The sequence below is a fragment of the Triplophysa dalaica genome, chromosome 4 (assembly GCF_015846415.1).
Source record: "Triplophysa dalaica isolate WHDGS20190420 chromosome 4, ASM1584641v1, whole genome shotgun sequence".
Lineage (NCBI taxonomy): Eukaryota > Metazoa > Chordata > Actinopteri > Cypriniformes > Nemacheilidae > Triplophysa > Triplophysa dalaica.
The window spans coordinates 24,867,018-24,883,423 of NC_079545.1; the positions used below are offsets into that span (position 1 = coordinate 24,867,018).

General features: G+C 39.7%; 2 protein-coding genes across 5 annotated transcripts; one reads left to right on the forward strand and one right to left on the reverse strand.

Annotated features, from left to right (window-relative positions):
• Positions 1 to 533: 533 nt before the first annotated feature.
• sub1b (SUB1 regulator of transcription b) lies at positions 534 to 2,513 on the reverse strand. 2 transcript variants are annotated; one of them, XM_056746416.1, is made up of 5 exons: positions 2,426 to 2,513; positions 1,463 to 1,532; positions 1,224 to 1,343; positions 1,025 to 1,133; positions 534 to 893 (listed from the first exon to the last, which is right to left on the reverse strand). In XM_056746416.1, the coding sequence occupies exons 2-5, from the start codon at positions 1,529 to 1,531 to the stop codon at positions 814 to 816; spliced, it is 378 nt and encodes a 125-aa protein (XP_056602394.1). In that variant the 5' UTR covers position 1,532; positions 2,426 to 2,513; the 3' UTR covers positions 534 to 813. The 2 variants fall into 2 exon arrangements, with proteins under 2 accessions (XP_056602394.1, XP_056602395.1); XM_056746417.1 differs by having other exon boundaries at positions 1,463 to 1,535; positions 2,426 to 2,501.
• A 330-nt stretch (positions 2,514 to 2,843) lies between these two features.
• zfr (zinc finger RNA binding protein) lies at positions 2,844 to 16,275 on the forward strand. 3 transcript variants are annotated; one of them, XM_056745813.1, is made up of 21 exons: positions 2,844 to 2,967; positions 3,157 to 3,238; positions 5,805 to 6,087; positions 6,215 to 6,362; positions 6,601 to 6,822; positions 6,970 to 7,214; positions 7,347 to 7,556; positions 8,450 to 8,543; positions 8,661 to 8,744; positions 8,867 to 9,057; positions 9,156 to 9,275; positions 9,352 to 9,497; positions 9,571 to 9,736; positions 9,911 to 10,128; positions 10,219 to 10,369; positions 10,618 to 10,759; positions 12,993 to 13,090; positions 13,920 to 14,015; positions 14,147 to 14,258; positions 14,616 to 14,713; positions 14,784 to 16,275. In XM_056745813.1, the coding sequence occupies exons 1-21, from the start codon at positions 2,844 to 2,846 to the stop codon at positions 14,964 to 14,966; spliced, it is 3,213 nt and encodes a 1,070-aa protein (XP_056601791.1). In that variant the 3' UTR covers positions 14,967 to 16,275. The 3 variants fall into 3 exon arrangements, 2 of the variants coding, with proteins under 2 accessions (XP_056601791.1, XP_056601790.1); XM_056745812.1 differs by having other exon boundaries at positions 8,450 to 8,744; XR_008906476.1 differs by lacking the exons at positions 12,993 to 13,090; positions 14,616 to 14,713; positions 14,784 to 16,275 and having other exon boundaries at positions 8,450 to 8,744; positions 14,147 to 14,180.
• Positions 16,276 to 16,406: the final 131 nt, after the last annotated feature.

Sequence of the window (16,406 nt, forward strand, 5' to 3'; positions counted from 1 at the left end):
TTTAAAAAAAGAAAAAAATACAAGCAGGTGATTCTTGTATATAATGGATAACTTAATTTTATTATTTGCATTGACGATACGGAGCACTGTCCATTAAAACAAACGTGTACGCACTGCAGTTACCTTTTGCAGTAACTGTCTGAATAATGTTTGCTTTGCACGCAAAGACGTGCTGGCAATACAGTGGCTACCATGTTTGAGACTGTGATTTAATTTTGGCAAATGCAATTGGTGCAAGGTGGTTCTCCTGGACAGGCAACTAAAAGGATTGTTTTTTTTTACTCTGGAGTCTGGTCTATGTTGTTTGAGTACCGATCATTACAATTCCAGCTCCTATACAAAGGCAAGTAAATTATACATAAGCAATCAAGACCTATCAAATAACAAACGTCATGAAGTGCAAAACGAATTTGTTTTAGGTATTATATTTCTGTTTGGTGTCTGAATCGAATTTTTATGTATAAAGCTTAAGTATGGTTCATAGCTAGGTACATATGTATTCAAGTCATACACAAAGATACACACACTGAAGATTCTAAACCAAACAAAGCCTTTTAATAACATAGGCAGAATATGATGACAATGCAGCTATAGTATTAAAATAATCACCCATTCAAGAGAGTTATTATGCACACACGTCTACAACAAACAATACACAGTTGGAAGTTGACAACAACAACAACATATGAACAAAAAATATTTAACATCAAACATTTTAAGTTGAAAAGGGGGTCACAGTTTGCTAAAGTCCCTGTGCACCAAAAAGTGTAATCCTAAAAAGAATCTATCAATTATTAAATGTACAGAGATATTTTAGTATTTTCTAATTGCATCATCAATGTCTGGCATTTGTTCCTTTAACTGGTTCCACTGCTCGGGATTTAGTGAAATACCTGCAGGTAATAGAACAAAAACAGACCATGACACAACAATGAAAAAACATTAAAACATCTTATCTTAACAATGTTTTTGTCTGACAAAAAAAGTCGGAATAACCGAAACCTGAAAATCAGTTTAGAATTACCTTTTTTGCCAGGCTTCATTTCACCAGCTTGGTCCATCCAGTATTCGCGAACGTCAATCAAAACTTTCCCTTTGAAATCCCTGACACTGACGTATCTCAGCTTTCCTATCTGTCACATTTCAAAACCTGTATAAGCTCGCAACCATGCATACTAAAAAAAGCAAGTGAATTAGAACGAAGCATTTATTGAAAACTCTACCTGAAACATGTTATCTTCACTGTTTTTGTCGCTCTTGGCAGAGGCGCTCGGTCTGGAAGTCTCTCCGCTTTTCACTTTTTTTGCAGGCTTCTCAGGAGCACTTGCCTTCTTTCTTTTGGCCTTCGATAAAAAGATGACATGTTAGCCAGTGTGTGGCCACTGCACAGAATCCTGTTCAACTACGCTGTAATCATTATATTGCATTACAAGTATGTGATCTAAACTTGGTGTATGCATACCTTTGTTTCTGTGTCACTCTCCGAGTCACTACCAGAAGTAGAAGACAGTACTTCTTTTGATTTAGGCATGCTGCAGAGAACAAACCGGTACCAATTTATGACTAAAAATATATGACTAAAAAATATGACTAAACACTGTCCCCACACGGCCAGTAATAGAAATTAATAAATTAATCTTGAGAGAAATCGACAGAAACCGAGAAACTTATTACACACCATAAAAGAATAAGATGTACTTTGATTTAATGTGATTAATGCATCTTTACAAAATGCCAACAGCATCCAAAATCTTTTCTGATGCTGTCATTATACCTAAGGATTCAGATTTTTAATCGGTTTTTACTTTACATATAATATATTCTGCTCCACTAGCAGTCAACATTACTTTTTTAGTGAACTTAGTCGATGATAACTGAATTGTCTAATTATACATTTAAACAACTTTATTCTACAAAACGAACTCCATAATCTAAAATACTACACATGTCAGTTTTAGCAGACGAAGTTACCTGCACAATCACGATTTTAATCGTTGTTCAGTTAACGTTACGTGAATATTGCATTGATTCTAAAGGGTCGACACGAGAGCCACTGGCACATTGTGATCGCAGAACACGAGAGGGTGTCAGTTGGGTCGAAATGATATCGATCACAAGTGAGAAACAGAGTTGTGGCTTCCTCGATCAATAATGACTTGGCTTTAGCGATTTACCCCCTCATCTGGGAATAAACGAAATCAAATGTTCTTAATTGGCTTTTATCAAACAACACTAGCTCATCTTAACACCGGCTGTTCGGGAGGCCGTCCATACATCCCACAACTAACGTGGAAACAAGGCCCCGTTACACAGTCCCGTTTACATATTTATTGTGTGGCTGATCTTTTATAAAACGAAGCGCCTGTTTGTCGATTTAAAACTGAACGTTTGCTATTCGCTTTAAGGCGAAATGAATACGACTTACATGGAGCGCAGACTGCTTTCAATCACACTCAGCGGCGGGAAGTGAGAAACTAAGAACCAACCATATGGCTAAGAACGCTCACAAGGCATTGTGGGAAATGTAGTTCACCTGTGAATAAAGCATCTAACGCGACAAAAAAATTAAATATATAAATGCGATTGTAAATATATAAATGTAAATATTCACAAAACCTTAATGTGAAACTTATTTAAAACAAATAGAAACTGAAATGGATTTACCCATTACGCTATATTGTTTCGCAGTTTGTTTATTCTTTCACTTGAGAATTAAAGTCATACACAGACGATGTGTTTTATTTGAGCATATGCCTGTTTTGTTATTGTTAGGATTTAGGTTTGGCTTAGCTTGGCCGTTTGACAAGAACTACACTTACCATCGCTCACAAATACCCGTGCGCATGCGCATCAAAAGCCATATCCTGGTACGACCTTCTCGCATAAAAAGCAGGGTTACGAGTTGGAGTTTGAATGCGAATAGGACCCCAATGATTCCCATATGCCCAGTAGTGTCCTTCACCTATGGTGAGTAAATCGTTATATTAAAAGCATTTTGAAGCGTGAGACACGAAGCAGAAACGATATGTTTGGGATGTGCGGAGATATCGCTAGGGCTTTATTCACAGCGGTCTCCAGCGTGTTGTGTCTCCGCATGATACGGGACTTCTCGTCATGGTTGCCATTGCTAACAACCGTGAATCTGTTCTTTTGTAGTGCCCAGCCGGCTAGGTGAAGATGCCAAAATGGCCACCGGCAACTATTTTGGATTTACCCACGGTGCCGCGGCGCAGTACAGGTAAAGGCCTTCATGTTTACGGGGAATCGCGGGGATGATGGTAGTTCAGTAATGGTGGGTTTTGGCCCTGCTGTCTTTGTTGCAGGATCAGGGTGGGGGTAGGGTAGGAAGCGGATAGGCTTTGCATTAAACCTTTGGTAGACGAGTTTGTGATTAAATAGTGTATTACATATTGTAGGCATATTTCATCTTTATTTCTATTTGATGTGTGTACGGTGACGTTACAGTATTTATAACAATGCATTCCCTGATAATACTTTCCTGTCCTAGTGAGATAAGGGCTCATCTGTGATGAAAAATTGTAACTTTGTAAGCAAAAAACACATGATTGTTCAAATAATTATAGTTTTATTATTAACACCCGACAGGGTTAACAAATGCAAGGTGCACCAGCTCGTTCGCACTTTTTTGCCTCAGTTAAGTTACACGCGCGATTCCTGATTCATTTATTTGCATTAGCTTTACTCGGCGATTTATTCTTTGACATTAATGCTGTTGTGAATCTATTTTAGTGTTTGAATTGAGTGTAAAATTAGCCTAAGAAGCAGAAGTATGGTGAACAGCCCGAGCAGACTGCAGCTGTCATTTGCACCATTGCAGCTATGCGCATTTAGAGCAACGTCCGTATTTTCCGTTGGAAGACTAAATGAATGAATTTACGCGTTGTTTAGGGAAAGTCTATCAGTATCGACACGTTTTCGATGTCTTAAAATCACTAACTGGAATCACTGTAAGAGTATTTGATATAATTGTGTGTAGGCCTATGTGTTTGGGTAGGGCGATGTTTTCACGGACGCATCAAGGACTTCAGTACTGATCCTCTATATAATAAATGATCGTGCTCAACTTTATTTATATAGCGCTTTTTACAATTTTTATCTTTACAAAGCAGCTGTACATGAGACATATTGAATACAAGAAAAACAACTAAAGGCATATACCTGTAAAAACAAGAAAAATGTGAAAACAACAAAAGACAAACATACAAGTTCTCCACACACACACAATATGCATACATACTTACACACATTGACATAGACGCACGAACACGATCGCACACATGCACAGTGAAAGCACACATTTGAGATAAAGGATACTTACACACATTGACATAGACGCACAAACACGATCGCACACACGCACAGTGAAAGCACACATTTGAGATAAAGGAGAGAGAACCACAGGTCAAATATTAAACGGACTATAAATTCTTATATGCAATATTAATTCTGTCTAAATTCTAAAGCAGCCCCCCGGCCAGGCAAATAGTGCAAAACAATATGCGAGGAACCCAAAACTCCAATCGAGAAAAAAAAAAAACTCAGGAGACTCAGGCCCAACCAAGGGAATCCAGTTCACCTACGGCAAAAGCAGCTGCCTCTGCACAAGCTCAACAGTGCTTGCACAACAAGGCTAAATAAAAAATAAATAAACTTACTTATAAGGTAAATTATAGATTTAAGATTATCATTAACAATCTAATAGCATTTGAAGTGTTGTAGAAAAATCGTGTGTTCTAAACCGCTTTGCTCATTAGTTGTGTTGATTTAGCCATTTCGAGACGAATTGGCTTCAATTTTAAATAATACAATTATAATTTTCTTCTAACAGGAAATTAATAGTAATATTTGTGAGCAGTTTTTCATTAGCCATGTTTTCGGTGTTCGTGACGGCTTCTATTGCATCAACTGTAATGTGAAACATAATTGATCTTCCTATTTTCATAGAGGAAACTTATTTTCGTTACTTTTATCTAGTGAAAACGGGCTTTGCAGGCCATCGAAGTTGGATCAGGAACTTTCTGTTAATAAAAGATAGAATAAATAAATATATACCTTAAAGACAAGGTGGGATTTTGTGTTTTAGGGCAATCTTCTCAATAAAAAGTTTCATGAATGCATCTTCATCATAACCTTCCCCAGCATGAGGTCACTTTGAACTCGACTGTCTAAAAATGTTAATGCAAAGCAGTGGACTTCAATGTAATCGCTTTAGAATTTCCTTATTGCCGACTTGTTCTTTTTAAGGAGTCTGTGGTGTGATGTCGTCTTATAGCTTTGACTGAATGTCATCTGCAAATATAATTCCGATATTGTGCTTTTTAAGATAGTTTTGTATGCAACACCATGTCAAATTCCTACAAGTATTTTATGTCAGCATAAGGTGAATTATGAGTCGGTTGTATGACATCAGTATATGTGTTTACATGACATTTGACAACTTAAACAGTGGTTTATATGAACTATATGTCTAACAATCTTTGCATTCTCTATTTTTAACCAATTATGGGAAGACTGAATTTTTTTCTACTTTGTCCAATTACATTATGAAATAGTTTGTCCTGTAATGATGACCATCAAAATGTTTCTTTTCCACGCTCATACACACGCTCTTTTTAAATCGTTAGGTTTTTACTCGAGAACTAAGTTAAACAGCCTTCTCTTAATTCTTTAATAGGTGTACTGATTCGTCTCTTCCACCTAAATCAATGGAATAACAAGTTTTCTGAAGTTTATATTACAATGGCTGTTGTCATTGCCTTAGCCTTTCGTTCTGTTCGTTGCAGTCAGCAGCAGGCTGCTGGGGTAGCATACACCCACCCCACTACAGTGGCCAGCTATACTGTGCACCAAGCACCAGTGGCGGCACACACGGTGGCGGCAGGCTATGCCCCTACTGCTGCCACGGTTGCCATCGCCAGGCCAGCACCAGTCTCTGTAGCAGCTGCAGCCAATGCTGCTGCTTACGGGGGATACCAACCGGCCCATGCCGCCACGGATTACGGATATGCCCAGAGACAACCGGAGGTACCCCCACCGCCACCTCCTGTCACTTCACAAAACTACCAGGTAAGCTTATTTTAAGACATACCAAGATCTTTATTTGAATTATGCCAGTTGTGATTGAATTGACTTGAACAGCTCAAGCCTACTGTCATGCTGGATGGCATTTCAAATTTACTGTTTACCTTTGTAGGACACGTATTCATATGTCCGGTCCACAGCTCCGGCTGTAGCATATGACAGCAAACAATACTACCAGCAGTCTGCAGGTACACCGGCTGTGGCCGCTGCTGCAGCAGCCCAGCCGCAACCCACTGTCGCTGAATCCTACTATCAGACTGGTATGCTTGACACATCTTTTCTGCAATAAACCTAATATCAAAGAGCAAATGGATGGGTTATTGTTAATGCATGCAAAATAACACATATTTCATACAACATATTATATAATTTAAAATCGACATATTTTTGTAAAACCAGTTTCATTTCTCAAGTAATCAAAAAGATGTGGGGAAAAGGTTTAAAGTTATCTGTAGTGCAACATGTCTCAAAGCAGTAAAATAACACTCCTCTTTGTAGCACCGAAAACTGGATACAGTCAAGGCGCCACTCCATACGTCCAGACCCAGCAAACCCAGCGTCAGGTTACAGCTATAAAGCCAGCCACTCCCAGTCCAGCCACCTCAACCTTCTCCATTTACCCAGTGTCCTCTGCTGTACAGCCCTCCGCAGCTGCTGCCTCTGTAGTCCCGTCTTACTCTCAGAGTCCAACATACAGCACTAATGCAGTTACATACTCTGGTACGAATATCATAGTTCTGTGATTAAAATGAAAGAACCATGATAAATGCAATTATTTTTCATACATTTTATCATTATGATGCAATTTCTAATCACTGTGAATACTATTGTGCACTTTGCCTACTAATGGCTCCTCTTTGCATGCAGGAACATCATACTCTGGATATGAAGCTGCTGTGTATTCGGCCGCGTCCTCCTACTACCACCAACAGCAGCAGCAACAGCAGCAGAAACAAGCGGCGGCTGCTGCAGCAGCCACTGCCGCATGGACCGGCAGCACTTTTACCAAGAAAACCCCCTTCCAGAATAAAACTCTCAAACCTAAACAGCCCCCTAAACCACCTCAGATACACTACTGTGATGTCTGCAAGATCAGCTGTGCCGGACCCCAGGTATCATTCTCTGCATACCGCTGCACCTTTTGCTTTATCTCAATTGGTGGTTTGCTAAAAATAAAAAGACAGAGGTGAATATCATTTTGGACATCTGCATGGATTACATTTAGATGCGTTTTGTTTTTTCAGACCTATAAGGAGCACTTGGAGGGCCAGAAGCACAAGAAGAAGGAAGCTGCTCTAAAGGTATCCCAGAGCAGTAGCAGTAGCAGCAGCAGCTCTGGAGGAGGAAACTGCGCCCGTGGCACCCAGAATCAGCTACGCTGTGAGCTCTGCGACGTGTCTTGTACCGGAGCCGATGCCTACGCTGCACACATCAGAGGAGCCAAACACCAGAAGGTATGTGACTCACTCTGATCTCTGCACATAATAATTTTTCAGTCTGTTATTGGCAGCTCTATTTTTGAATGTGTATAGTTTGGAGGAGAGTTATATTGTTATAAATTTGAGCTCTTGCTGTTTTTTGAGTAGGCTGTCTAAAGGAGTCATATGACACGGCTAAGATGAAAATTATCGTTTCTTTTAGATGAAATGCAATGTGTATACATGATTTTAAGGTTCAGAAACGCTGTATTTTCCACAAACCGTGTATGTTTGTATGTCCTCTTTGCTCCGCTTCTCTGAAACGATTGTATTTTATCAAGCTCATCACTCTGAGAAGCAAGGTGTGCTATGATTGGCCAGTTAAACAGTGCGTAGTGATTGGTCGAATACCGTAAGCGTGTGACAGAAATATAACGCCTCTTACCATTATGGAACAACAGGTTCCATAGCAATTGTAATGACAGGTACACCCACCTTTACATTTGGGGGGTCTTAGTAAAATCATACCACTCGCATAGATTTGTGGAGGTGTGGTTGAACGAGGTGTTTCAGGCAGGTCTTGATGAGCATTCCCTTTTCTATAGATTGCATCTTTTGTTCCGACTCTTCCTTATTTGCAATTTTACGTGTCTAATACATGCAAGGGCAACTTATAACACATCAAAGACACAGAAAAACACGTTTTTGTGATAATGACCCTTTCAAAGACATTGAGCCATTTTGCACATTGAGGCAACAACATTTGTTTTATTTACTTTCGTAAATGCTGTGCTTTTGGTCACCCAATAACATTAATGCAAAGTAATAGGTACACATGTTCACTATGCACAGGATGCTATAGAAGTAGGTTGGTGAAACCTAAATTTATCTTAATACGCCCTGATTATGTTTACATCCCATTTCAACAGGTTGTGAAATTGCACACCAAACTAGGAAAGCCGATCCCATCCTCTGAGCCCAGTGTTGTCAGCCAAGGCTCTAGCTCCAGCACCGCAGCTCCCAGTAAGACTGCCAGCTCCCTCATCAACAGCTCCACAAGCAGCACAACATCTAACTTATCCACTTCCTCTTCAATTTCCAATGCGTCTTACCTAAAATCCGTTGGCATGGTAACTTCAGCTTCGCAGAGCAAGAACCCAATGTCCAGCAACGTCATGGTCAACTCTGTCAAGAAGGTCAACACCCCCAAGATCAACTTTGTTGGTAGGTCTTGCTTCTCTTTTTCATGTTGGGCCTGTACTGCAGTGCAAATGTGGTTTAACCTAATTGTTGAAAACTTAAAGGGTTTACTGAACATTATGCTGTTTTGATGCTGATCAAAACAGGTGGAAACAAGTTACAGACCACGGCTGCGAAAAGTGACGAATTGAAGGTTGATGCAACTAAACCAGCACAGTCCATTGTGCCTGCACCAACACTGGACATGAAGAATGACACTGAATGTCTGTCACCTCAGTCAGCACTTGCGGCCCTGCAGAGCGACGTTCAGCCTGTTGGACACGACTATGTTGAAGAGGTACCAGAAATCCTTGTAGACAACAGCAAATCAAATGTCATTTTTTAACCTTGGCTGTTGTTGCCAATATACATATAATACAAATGTATTTTTTACAGGTAAGGAATGATGAAGGAAAGGTTATTCGGTTCCACTGCAAACTTTGCGAATGCAGTTTCAACGATCCAAATGCAAAAGAAATGCATTTGAAGGGAAGGAGACATCGACTACAATATAAGGTTAGTGGGTGATGTTCAATTTAACGTTTAGTTTAAAGTTCCATCATGATGCTGATTGTAATTTTGGCCATTCTAGAAAAAGGTGAACCCAGATCTCCAGGTGGAAGTCAAACCCAGCATCCGAGCCAGGAAGATCCAAGAGGAAAAGATGAGGAAGCAAATGCAGAAGGAAGAATACTGGAGAAGACGTGAAGAAGAGGAGCGCTGGAGGATGGAGATGAGGTGTGATGTTTGTTTGGGGGGGGCTCTTAAACGGCAATATGTATGTTTTGTATTCTAAACATTGTTGTCTTAGGCACTATGAGGAAGATATGTACTGGCGGCGAGTGGAGGAGGAGCAGCACCATTGGGAGGACAGGCGCAGAATGCCTGACGGAGGTTATCCACAGGGTCCACCGGGACCTCCGGGTCTTCTGGGTATGAGGCCTGGGATGCCTATTCTTCAGCCACAAGGACCAATGGTGGGTTCCGAGGATTTTTTCAGAGGATAATGTGGTTACAAGATGTCAAATCTTTTCTTGTGGAGGCTGATATACTGTTATTATGAAAAACTATATAAATATTTCTCAAACGAGTTCATTGCCATTTACAATTGTTAGAACTCTTTTTTTTTTTTGCATCAATTTTTATTTCAGCCTCCACGCCGCCCTGATTCCTCAGACGATCGTTATGTGATGACCAAACATGCAGCTATTTACCCCTCGGAGGATGAGCTTCAGGCCATCCAGAAGATCGTGTCAATCACTGAGCGAGCACTTAAGCTAGTCTCTGACATAATCACAGACCAAGATGCAGGTGCAAAGGACAAAGAGGAAGACCAAGACAAAGAGAAGAAAGAGCCTCCCAAAGACCGGTAGGAGACCAGGTTTAAATTGATCTATCGCTACACACTTATAGGCGGAGAAAAAAGGGAAAGCTATAGATTATCTCTTCTGCGTTTCAGGTTGCTGAAAGGTGTGATGCGAGTAGGCGTTCTTGCCAAGGGCTTGCTTCTGCGAGGAGACCAAAATGTCAACTTGGTCCTCCTTTGTTCGGAGAAGCCTACTACAAATCTGCTATCCCGCATTGTGGAACATCTTCCCAAACAGCTCACGGTACAAGCTATGTTAATGATGTTATCTCTTTTTTTTTATAAACAGTAAAAGTTCTGGACATTCTTACCTGTAGTCTTCTCACAACATTTTGTATTCTACATGCCATAACGGATTGTAATTATACCTAATAGCTATTGATTTGTTTTATTCCATTATTATACGCATTTGAATGAAAAGGCTTATCCACTCAAAAAAAGATGAACTTGTATTCATATGACGTGTTTTCTGCTAACACATGTGTTTGTTAGACGGTAACACCAGAGAAATATGAGGTAAAAGGTTCTATCCAAGAGGCTGCCATTATCCTCACCTCCTGTGCTGAGCCCAAGATGCAAGTCACCATCACCCTCACCTCACCCGTCATCCGAGAGGAGAATGCCCGGGATGGAGGTTGGAAAAGATGTCGCTCACATTAACCGATTACCTATCAAATTAATATTACATGCTGATTTGACACCCTTAAGAGCCCATCTGTTGGCACTGTGGAGACGGCAGTAGATGTAAATACAAGCATAGTTATTTTTTGTGCAACTTTCAGTCTCGTTTCCTCAAATCAAATGCTCCAAAGTAAACCTGGTATGTGCTTGAGCTCGGTCATCTATAATTGTAGTCAAGATTGTTGGATTTTGAAAAAATGATTGCAAAATGAGTTTGTGCGCATGAGTTTATTTAAAAGTATGACTGAATAGGATTTGAAGCCAAGTGGTTTCAAGTTAATATTGTGCGACTCATAAAAGGCCTGAGTTCAATACTACCAGGGTTTTTTTCGACCCAACCAAGATGCCAGCAGTGGTGCTCGGGGCCTTCTCTTTGTAACACTTCTTCAGTGCTCTTGAAGTTCTCCCCAAAACAAGCATGATAAGTGTTTGCATTGTGTAAGTCTAGTTAGTTCTGGGTAAGATGGTTTTTGTTTCCTGTGTTCAAGGGGATGATTTCATGCACAAAATAAATTCAATTGTATTCCTTCCTAGGGGGTCGAGGGGTCGGTCAGAAATTCCTGTATAACAAGTTCCAATAGAAATGGTTGATGTCTGAGCTGTTTAGGTGTGGTTGGAACACCCGTCATGTCCCCACAGGAAACAAATATTATTTTTGTCTAGTGGTGAGAAAGTTCACCATTCTGAGGTCCCCATTCTAAAATGAAAGTGCTACTGCCCTTTGCTCCAATTCTAAATTTAGCTAATTTGTGAGTTTTGGTTTGATGCATCTGAAGAAAAAAGCACAACCACCAACAGACAACATTTAGCCCCAAGTAATGGAATGATTGCATTAATAACTCTCACTTTTATCTAATGACAAGTTTTAGTTGATAAGAAGCCGCTGAAATGGTGAAATCTTACTACATGCTCTGTTTCACCATTCCCGCTTGGCTCCTTAGGGGAGTATAAGTAAGCTTTTGGTAGAAAGGCTTTGTTAGAGGAATCTTTGGTTGGACCGGAGTCACACCGTCTTTGGTATACTATACACTTAGATACGGGGTTCTCCAAACCCAATCGTGACAGGTATGCATGCAGTGATGTCCTAATCCTCTTGCTGGGAGCTTCATATTTTCTTGCCAGCACGCATTGCTGCCTTCATGTATACAAAGCTTTTTAAGTCCAGCCCAAAGCCTCCTTGCATTGTTCAGCAATTTGTCTCCCATCTGAGGCTACGTCTACCAGCTTCGGAAGGATTTTTGACCAAGGTCCCCTCTCCTAAATACCTTCCAACACTTTGCCACACCTACCATTGCCATGCAACTCTAGTGGATCACTAAAAAAACTCATCAGCTGTAAACATTGCACATCTCCCTCGATATACATCATTTTCATGAATACACAAGCAAAACCATGGCAGTCCATCATTATCTTTCCAATGTTCTTGGATCAGTCCAGTCACTTTATACATTGAGGGTTTGATATTTCGTTTTTTTTGTTTTTAATACCTAAACTTTATAGTCGCTGGAATCCACAATTTGTTTTTGCCCATAGCTCAAGAGAACAACTGTTCTTTAATGCAAAGTCAGCTGGTAATGCAGGAATTTCATTATTACAAATGGAAGCACAAGGTAGTAGTGTCTCATTTTTTTCCTATTTAACACATAGGAGTTTAAGACAGTCCGCAATTGACAAAATAGCGACTCTTGAATTCTCGAAAGGTTTTAAAATGTGCAATAATGAGGAATTACAAAAAGATGACCATTGTAAGTCTTTGTCATTCTTTCACAGGTCGCACTGTTCTGCTGGATTTTAGCATTTAATAATATATTCAGTTGTATTCCCAGCAATTACAAATGGTGGATAGCAACAAATTAGCTTATAAAAATGTCAGGCATGCTTCCAGTTTTTTTTTATCCTAAAAAAAGTCCTTAAGATACATCTGTCCCTACCCCTTTCCCCGGATCTCAACCACACCACAGAATACATAGAAGAGCGTCAATGGCAAGCATTGCTGATCCATAATGTTGTTGAAAAGATCTGAACAATTCTGCACATGGGGTGAAATGAAAGTGTCTTAAGTTTATACATTTGAGAAATGAGCAAGGGACCAGTTTGGTATGTGTGGCAATGTGTTCTTGAAAATCTCTCTGACCTGGTCAAACACCCATTCCTCTCCATCATTTGACAATTCGATCCATTTTTAGATGTAACCTCGAGTATGGTGAAAGACCCAGCGGACGTCTTGGACAGGCAAAAATGCCTTGACGCTCTGGCTGCCCTACGCCACGCTAAGTGGTTCCAGGTTCGGAACATCATTTTACTTTCTTCTCGTAGCCTTATGAGATGTATTCATTTTCATTTGTTCATTTAAGTTGTTTAGACTTTTATTTTCAAATTGTAAACCTCAAAGTTGAGTTTTATGAGGGAAAAAAGTGATACAAGGATGCCGTTAAAAAAAAATTATGATTGATATTGTTCTACTTTCTTTGTTGCTCATTAGCAGATCTGATCCTACAATAGCATCCTTGCATACATGTTATTTATATTATAAATATGGGATTAAAGAGTAAGCATGTAAAATGATTCCATAAGGCTGCAGAATACCTTTGCATAAAGTGTCATCGATAAGAGCTTTCATGTTGAGCGTTGTTTTGTTTGTTTTTTTGTCTTTAGTTCTTTTAATGATTTTTTTTTTCTTGGGATTAGGGATTGAAACGAAAGGAACATCTGATTAGTTTCCCATGTTGTTGCAGTCTCTGCAAACACACGGGCAAAGTAAAGCAGATTTCCTTGACTGCATCAGTTCCTATGCAACTACTTGCAAACTGATCTTTTGTAAAATGAAAGTATATGTTTGTGAAGTATCTGACAACTGAGGTCAGGGTTTACAAGATTACCAGGAAGTCATCCCGAGTGAATCTTGCAAACTTTGAACTCTTTTACTAATGCTGAGGTAAAATACTGCTGGAAATGGCAGCTTATGAAAGGTAATTGGCCCGGCTGTTTGTCAACCAATTAAAAGCTTCCATTCCAAACAGTAGTGTTGCACCTCTCACTGTAACCCGTCATGTTGTACGACTTTTTGTAAGTGTTCTAGTGCATTAACTAATCTTGACTTCACTGCACTGAAGGCTAGAGCTAATGGACTCCAGTCGTGTGTGATTGTCATTCGAATACTGCGTGACCTTAGTCAGCGGGTATCCACTTGGTCTGCCTTTCCAAGCTGGGTGAGTGAAAAAAGCAGTACCTTGTCACTGAGAATCTTTTTACTTCAGATGATTTCTTTCTTTCCAAGTTCTATTTCTGTGCACAAATGATTATTCAAAATTCTGTACATGTTTCTGTATTTACTCTTAAGTCTATGGAGCTGCTGGTGGAGAAGGCCATTAGCAGTGCTGCTGGACCGATGAGCCCTGGAGATGCTCTTCGACGAGTCTTTGAATGTATTTCTTCAGGCATCCTTCAGTCTGGTAAAATCGAGCACTCGTTTAACGTCTATTTTTTTATGCATTTTCCATATAATCGATGTAGAAAATCACTTACTCTGAAAATCATTGCTGCAAGTTGGTGTGACGGGATTTAGGTTTATGTAGTACACCTAACTACAACTTGCAGACAATTAAAGGGATAGATCACCCAGAAATGTTGATTCTGCGTTCCTCTCAGATTGTTCCAAACCTATATACATTTCTTTTTCCGATGAACACAAAGATATTTGGAAGAATGTTATTAACCAGATCTGTTTGGTGAACTTTCCCTTTCATGTAAATGTTATCTGAACAAATGGAGCTGTTACTGTGGCTTATGCACCTTTGCTTGTGATGCAGGTGCTCCAGGTTTGATAGACCCCTGTGAGAAGAATCCAACAGACACACTGGCTGTGCTGAATGATCAGCAGAGAGAGGATATCACGTTAAGCGCTCAGGTAAGTGCGCACTCATGAGTACACTGATATTTGAGTCCTAACAGTGACTGACCGGCTACTTTCCCTGCAGTTTGCTTTGAGACTGCTGGCATTCCGTCAGATTCACAAAGTTCTAGGCATGGACCCCTTGCCTCAGATGAACCCGCGCTTCAACGTACGAAATAACCGCAAGAGACGCCGCGACAACAGTGACAGTACCGATGGATTCGAAGCTGAAGGGAAGAAAGACAAAAAAGATTTCGAGGGGTTCTAAAGCGCACAGCAGTATGATCAGTCCTCTCTCTGCACCCATTTCAAATCCTGTGCTTTCCAGGAATACAAGTTGTTTATTCTGTTGACCTCTGTGCATGCCAGTTGCTACTCCCTTGAAATGTTTTTGGATGGTAAAGCTCCTAATGATGGCTGCTTAGAATATGATCGTTTTCATTTACACACTTAACACAGTCAAATCATATAGTCCACCCTGTTGTTCAAAACGGTCTATTGTCTCTGCTTAATTAGCCCAAAAAGATTTTAAGGTTGGTGATAAACCAGAGATGTTAGATTTGACGTTCATGCTCTATTCAGCATGTTTGATGTAATAATCTCTAGGAGTGGAATTTTAGATTAACGTAAACTAGGCATTTGTAAAAGCAAGTCAACAGAGTGGACAAAGTACTGTTAGTGTGACACAGATTCAAAGTCTATCTTATATTTTCAGTGCAAATATTGTTACTTTAACAACAGCTTCTTTAGCTTTGCAATAAATCATTTAGGTGTTTTCGTTATTATTTCGTCTAAAGTCATTCCTTTTACAACGAGAAATGTGATGATTGTGAGGATGTTGACTGCACGTGGATCCTAGCGCATTTTGAAGGCTGGGTTGGCTGATTACCATTTCTTAATCACATCAGTGGCTAATTAGTAACCGTGTTCCTTCTATATGCTTAATGCAAGTGAAGTAAAGCTGAAACTGTCCTAATGTAAATTGTATGTGTGCTCTATTCACAGGCCTCTGTGGTGTACCTGTCACATTTCTGAGAAGCCACCGATTGTTAAAATCAGACCTGGGCCAAATATATATCTACTCATTTACTGACATTAGCGCGAAGATATCATTTTAATATAGAAATTGTAAACACTGAAGTACTCTTGATTTCAAAGCCTTTTTTTCCATTTGGACCCAGGTCTGCTCGTATTCATAATGGTGTTATCCCTGTACTTCTAGTGTATCTCTAAATGTACATATGATCATAACTGTATGATCTCTAATATATGATCATTAATCGGCCTCTATCTTATCTCGCAATAGATCTTCTAAAAGAAATGCCTGTATGGTTTTAAAGCACAGGAATGCTTTTTTTTATGTTTTCGGTTTTTATTAATTTTGTTTTAATGGTTTTGAATAATTTCTTGCCCCTTATTTTGGTTTGTGATGCATCTGTTGAAGAAGGCTGGAGAGAAAGACGTCTTTGTGTTGTAACTGCAGATTGATGTACACTTACCCATTGATGCTTGTCATTCACTGTCAAGGGACTACTGCATTACAACGCTTAACTAATAAATACACTTCTTGGAACATTTTACGGATTCAAGTGTTCATTTGATCTATGTTGGCAATCATTTTGAGTCAAGAAACCTTACGGACTATGCAGATGCATGTTAAAGGTCTCAAATTTTCAGTCTGCATAGTTCAGAAAAAAAGACAAATGAG

Coding starts and splice junctions, on each gene's coding strand:
- sub1b (XM_056746416.1), bottom strand. CDS start 1,531: ATGCCTAAATCAAAAGAAGTACTGTCTTCTACTTCTGGTAGTGACTCG. Junction 1,344..1,462: donor AGAGTGACACAGAAACAAAG/GTATGCATACAC, acceptor TTTTTATCGAAG/GCCAAAAGAAAGAAGGCAAG. Junction 1,134..1,223: donor GTGAAGATAACATGTTTCAG/GTAGAGTTTTCA, acceptor GAAATGTGACAG/ATAGGAAAGCTGAGATACGT.
- zfr (XM_056745812.1), top strand. CDS start 2,844: ATGCGCATCAAAAGCCATATCCTGGTACGACCTTCTCGCATAAAAAGC. Junction 3,239..5,804: donor GGTGCCGCGGCGCAGTACAG/GTAAAGGCCTTC, acceptor TGTTCGTTGCAG/TCAGCAGCAGGCTGCTGGGG. Junction 7,215..7,346: donor TCAGCTGTGCCGGACCCCAG/GTATCATTCTCT, acceptor TTGTTTTTTCAG/ACCTATAAGGAGCACTTGGA.